The sequence below is a fragment of the Serinus canaria genome, chromosome 1 (genome assembly GCF_022539315.1).
Source record: "Serinus canaria isolate serCan28SL12 chromosome 1, serCan2020, whole genome shotgun sequence".
Classification (NCBI taxonomy): Eukaryota; Metazoa; Chordata; class Aves; order Passeriformes; family Fringillidae; genus Serinus; species Serinus canaria.
The window spans coordinates 557,478-563,477 of record NC_066313.1 but is presented as its reverse complement, the minus strand read 5'-3'; the positions used below and the strand labels follow the sequence as shown (position 1 = coordinate 563,477).

General features: G+C 54.3%; 1 protein-coding gene across 1 annotated transcript in view; it reads left to right on the top strand.

Moving 5' to 3' along the window:
- Window positions 1-473: 473 nt before the first annotated feature.
- Window positions 474-6,000, top strand: part of LOC103818441 (glutamate receptor ionotropic, kainate 1) — a 105,522-nt gene continuing 99,995 nt past the window's right edge. Inside the window, exon 1 of the mRNA XM_050977425.1 lies at window positions 474-600. Coding sequence (XP_050833382.1) covers window positions 474-600 — 127 coding nt within the window. The remainder of the gene's footprint in view (window positions 601-6,000) is intronic.

Below are 6,000 nucleotides of genomic sequence, written 5' to 3'. Positions count from 1 at the left end.
CCAGCACGGCTGGGGTTGGAAGGGACTCTGGAGAGCCTCCAGACTGAAACCCTGTCGCCTCCTGGAGCGGGTGACAGAGGCACGCGTCCGGGTGGCTCTGGGATGTCCCCGGAGCGGGGATCTCCTACGCGCCCTCCCTGGGCAGCGGTTCCGGGGCTTGTCCCTGTCCCTGTCCCTGTCGGTGTCCCTGCGCGCCCGGACTCCTCCGCGCGTGTGCGCGCGTGTCCCCGAGTGCGCGCGCGTGTCCCCGAGTGCGCGCGGAGCCCGGAGCCGCCTGGCCCCGCCCGGGGCCGCCCCGCGGGAGGATCCTCCCGCTCCATCCATCCCTCCCTCCCTCCGTCCCTCCCTCCGTCCCTCGGGCACGGGGGGCGCGGGCAGCGCGGCGGCGGCAGCGCGGAGCCCCCGCGCCATGGGCGGGCGGCGCGGAGCGGCGCGGAGCCGGCCCGCCCGGGGGTAGCCGGCATGAACTGAGCATGGCGAGCGGCCTCGGCCCGCGCTGGCCCCGCCGAGCGGCCCCGGGCGGCGGCGGGGGGCTCCTACTGCTGCTGCTCTGCGCCGCGGCGGGGCTGCCCCGGAGCGCACAGCAGGTGCTGCGGATCGGTGAGTGCCGCCGGGGCGCGGCGGGGCCGGGCGGGGGCTCCGGGCACCTCCCGGGCCGCCGGGAGCTCGCCCGGGCGGCAGCGGGACCCGCTCGGCGCGGCCGCCGCTCTGGAGCCGGGGATGTTCGGGGATGCTCGGGGATGTTCAGGGATGCTCGGGGATGTTCAGGGATGCTCGGGATGCTCGGGGATGCTCGGGATGCTCGGGGATGTTCGGGGATGCTCGGGGATGTTCAGGGATGCTCGGGATGCTCGGGGAAGCTGTGCTGCCGGGGCTCCGCTGCCCAAAGTTCGCCCCGGTGAGCGGTGCCGGGGAAGTTGGGCGCGGGGATCCCGGCAGAGCATCCCCGGAGCCCGCGGGGTGTCGGCTCCGGGCGCTCCGCGGGGCACGCTGCGAGGGGCTCCCAAAGGCGGACGGGCACCTCTGTCCCCGCCGCAAGAAGGGTTCGGCGACCCTGAAATCTGTGCCGAGGGATGCGGAGTGTCCCGGCTCGGAGCGCAGGGCGGGCGGCTGAGGCTCCGGAGGGGACCGGGGGGATGCGGGGCGCCTTTGCCGCTTTCCCCGGGCAGGGGCAGCTCCGCGGAAAACTCCGCGGAACGGGAATTTATTTTTGAGTAGAAAACTCCGCACCATGGAAACGGGGCTCGGCTCACAGGAAGCCTCTCTTCCTACAGTGGGTTTCTTGTGTCAGTCAAGTGAGACGGTGAATACAAAGTGTCGGAAGAGTTCGGGGTTAGGAGAGACTGTGGGAAAGATGTAGGCAGAATCTGGCACGCCGCTGTTTCTGTTTATCCCTCTTTCGCTTGGCAAACACTGAACATGAGGCGGGGGAAAAAGGAAACAAACAAGAGGAAAAAAAATTTAAAAAAAAAGGAAAGAAGCTGTTTGCGGCGCCGGGGAGAGCATCCCGCAATTCCCAAAGGCGCGCTGCCGTGCGGAGCTGAAGATCGGTGCCTTTTGCCCCGCCAGCCCTAGCCCCGCTCAGCTCGCCCGCAGCCGCGCTCCCTGAAGCCCAGGGGAAGGCTCCTTGTGTGCCCGGAGAGCAAAGGACGCGCGGCCGGAGCACTGAAATGAAGGAGGGCGCAGCCTTCCGAGTGCTGGGCAGAGGCTGGAGCGGGGCAGAGCCGGGGCACTCGGCCCCCGCAGCCGAGGATGCTCCCCCGGCTCCCAGCTGTCTCCGCTCGGGGGGCGCTCACCTTTCCTCGGGGGTTCGGGGGCAGCTCGCCCTCCCCTGCTCATCCCTGCCGGGAGCACGCACCACGGCAAGCTGGGCAGCCGCAGCGGGGATTCAGGGACATTTCCCCCAGTGAAACCTGGGGAGGAAAATCTGTTCGAATCCCTGAGCCGCAGGCACCAGCGGGATGCTCTGGCAGCCCCAAAAACGCTGCTTTGACTTACTCTGGTTGAGTGGGAATAGCTCTGAAGGAAGGAGCAGCGTGCCAGCGTTTGAAGGGCTTGGGCTGAGCCTGAATGCCGGTGTGCAGGAGGGAAGCTCGGCTCCGCACTGCCTTCAGGCTCGCAGGGCCGGGCAGAGCTCTGGGGTGCCCCCTTTGCCGCCCTGTGCCCCGCAGAAGTTCTGCGCTGCTCTGGTGAGCCCATCGCCCTGCGAGGGGTGCGGGCTGTGCCGCGGGCTGTGCCGGTGCTTTCCTGGGTCCGATTTGCTCCCCCAGGGCACGCAGGGATGGGAGCCCAGCGCTGACTGCCCCCTGCCACTGCCACCAGGACAGAGCCAGGCACAAAGCTGACAGAGTGCTCGGCTCTCAGTGTCACACGTGCGGAGGGATGTGCAGCGCAGTCGATGTGTTAGGGGCTGGGAATGCATGAAATATTGAGTGTATCCTTCCTGCCGTGGTTCTGCTGCCTGTGGAGTAATGATGTTATAAAATATTAATCCTTCCCATCCGTTAAGGGCTGCAAAGTTCCTCAGTGGAATCTGTCGCTCTCGGAGGTGGCAGAGAGGAGTAATGGCAGTAACTCCTCCAAATCTCTTTGTGATAACATCACAAAATCGTCCCCAAGCATTTCTGACAGCAAAGGAAACGCCATTAAGCCATCAGATTGTTTTCCCCGTGTTTTAGTTAATTAAGGGGAGAGAGTGCAGCAGTTTGTGCCCGGATTCATGCACTCAGAGTTTAATTGCATTTTCCACTGACAGGGAGCTTTCAGATTTGTTTTTTATTAATTTTTTTTCTGGCTTGTAATAGGGATGAATGGATTGTCTTGGTGGTGTTTAATTAGTTGAGAAAGGACATGTGAGTGATATGAATTCTAGTTATTCCTCAGCACTGACTAACGACTCCTTTTCCAGCTCTCCAAACAAAAGATGAGGGATGGCAGTGTGACCATGTAAAACTGACTCATTAGGATAAAAGGAATGGATTTTGAGATAAGATGGAGCTTGAAGTTTCAGTAATAAAATAAAATAGAATAAAATAAAATGCTGGTGTCTTACTGGGTATTTCTTCCCCACTCCTGCTCCAAAGCTTTTCCCTTGACACACGAGCTAATGGAGCTGTCCAAGGAAATACCATCTTTATCTGCACACCACCCACCAGACTGTATTACATAAAAGTGTATTTAAAGTTCATGACCCCAATATTTCTTACTGAATTCCAAGGAATTGTCAGTTTTTGCACCAAGTCCTTCCTGTCTGTGCTACTTGTACCACTTGTATGAAATAAATGATCTCCAAGGAAGAATGGTCATGAACTGGAGCAGATGCTCAGGTGCAGAAACAGCTTCCAGAGACATCTCAGCAACAACAGAATAATCCATTTGTTGGTGCTGGACGCAGAGCTCTCATTTCTGGACAGATTACAGATTCTGAACAGGTTGAAAGGGTAAAATCCAGTGATATTATGTGAAAATTTACAGATGGTCATCATCTGAGCTCCATTCTGGGTTAGAACTGACCAACAGCAAGTTCTTAGCGAAACACTGGAGTTATTCAAAAAGTAATGGATGAGTCTTGGAATTATCTCTGAAATTACCAGCTCCTGGAAATGAACAAATGGGCAGGTTTTCAGGAATTGCTCGGGGTGAGGAGACAGAAGCCAGAAGGATTTTCAGTAATTTGTGTGTGTCTGTAAATGGAGTATTTACATGAGGGTTTGTCCTTTGCACTGATTTACTCCTTACTCAAGCAAAATTCCCAAATTTAGTGAACTGTGTTTGCCACAATAGAGGACTAGCCCCATAACATTTACCTCCAGCTGAGAAATATCAGATTTAAACAAAACACATGCAACCTAACCCACCAAATATCAATTTCTAATAAGTTGGAATTTTCAATATAGACTTCAAAATCTCTGTTGGATTTCCCCAAGCTGTGAGTTCTTTTCCTGTGTGAAATTGCCATTTTGCCCTCACAAGACTGATAAAGACAGAAACCTCATTAATTTCTCTGCCAATCTGCTGCTTTTCACCAACTCTTTTTGAGATTTTGTTTGTGGAGGGAGTGGTATTAACACACATCTGAGCTTCATCAGTGTGAAATGGCAAAAACCCTTCTTGGAAAATCTCTTATCATATTTGAACATCATGAAAAATGTTAGTCTACAGTATTTGTTACTAGGCATCTACAAGTTATTCCATTTTATGATATGACAGGAAATGCAGCTGCATTTTTCTCACCAGATGATGAGACATCAAATACATTTTGTTCACTAGACTCTGAGTGCTCAGTGGTTTATCAATTCTTTGTGATACACTTTACCTAAGTTTCCTTATTCTACACTTAGGGAAAACTATTTGGCCGCAAATATTTCTAAAGGATTGTCACCAAAGCATCCAAAATTTGATTTTCACACCTCTCCCTCCTCACTGGATTTGACAGCACTGTACAAGTGGGAGGCAGGGCAATGTTTGGCTGAGTTCAAATGGGTAATTGAGTTAAAAATCCCTAAAAATGCTGGTGCAAAATGCTTTGCAACCCCTCAGCAAGGGAACTCCTGCTGCCTTGGTGGGTGGCTGTGCCAGGACGTGGTGACTGCTGGGGACCTGCAGTCTCCAGAAAATCACCAGCTTGGCCTCCATGGCCAGAACCTCCTAAACACCTCCTTGGGCAGGGAAGGGATGAGCTGGGGAGGTGCAGGGTGGTCCTCAAACACTCCATCATGCAGGGCTGTGGTGGTTTGCAGCAGCCAGCCAGGGCTGTGTTAATACAACCTGGGGGTGTGAGTGGCTTCTGTCCTGCACTGCCTGTCCCCAGAGGCTGGGGGGAACAGCCAGGGAAAGGTCCCCAGGCCAGACAGTGCAAACTGAGGGAGGCAGGCTGGGTCTGGAGCAGAGCTGGGGTGGTTTAGGCACGGCTGAGGGACTGAGAGCACGAAATGAAGCCAGATGTAGGTGTGGCAGTGCTGCATTTCCCAGGAGCTCCGTGGGTGAGCGTGCCGAGTTCCCCTCGCTGTCTGGGTGAGCAGACACTGGGCTGTGCTGGGTAATTCATCATTGCCCCTCACTGACACTGGGCTGGCACTGGGGCACCCTGCAGCCTCCCTTCTGCAGCCCTGGGAGCAGCTCAAACACGGGACAGGGTCCTGGCAGTGATGGAACTGCCCAGATTTCACCGGGGAGGAGAGTTTGCCATCAGGTGCTTGGGGCAGGAGGAGCCTTCCTTGCAAACAGAATAAAAAGCCATTTCCCAGGGTTCATCTCCTGCCCAGCAGGCTGTTTGCAGGAGTTCAGGTGTGCTAATTGTTGTTTTAGTCCCCTGGCTTCCCCACAACACCCGATTTCAGATTTCCAGGACATTTCCCCTTGCCTGAGCTCTAAGCTCCTCCATATGGCCCTGTCCTCTCTCAACATTTTCCATTTGGGCTGGAAGTACAATCCCAAGAGTGTTTTTTCATTACAGTCTGGTTTGTATGTCCTGGTCAGTAATAAAGCTTAAATCCTGCTCCCCCCTCAATACTTTAAACAACTGCCTCTAATCTTCTTTTCTCAGAAAGGCTTGATTTGACCAACTAAACTATAGATTGTACTGCAGCAGAGGAAACAAATCCCAGCCCAGAACTGATTAGTTTTACTGCACAGCTTTGGGGCTGTGACCAGCAAGCCCAGTCTGTCCTAGTTTGGGTTGACTTTAGATTTTAGTGTGCAGTAATGAGTTTATGATCTTGGGCAAGCTTTGCAGTGGGAGGTTATTACCCTTCCTTCTCTCTCCCTGCTGAAGGTTTGAGGGTATTTTCCAGGAAATTGTGAGCTCTCAAATGATGAATTTGCTTTCTCAGGGCAAAATCAAAATTCCAAATCAAAACAGCTTCATTTTTCCACACTGGCATTGTTTTCACTTCAGCTACAGGAGCCAGTATCTGACAGGGCTGTTAAAGTAACTTCTTCTTTTCTTTCTTTTTAAATTCTTCTGTCAGTGCAGAAAGTTCCTTAGATACTCTTAGAGCT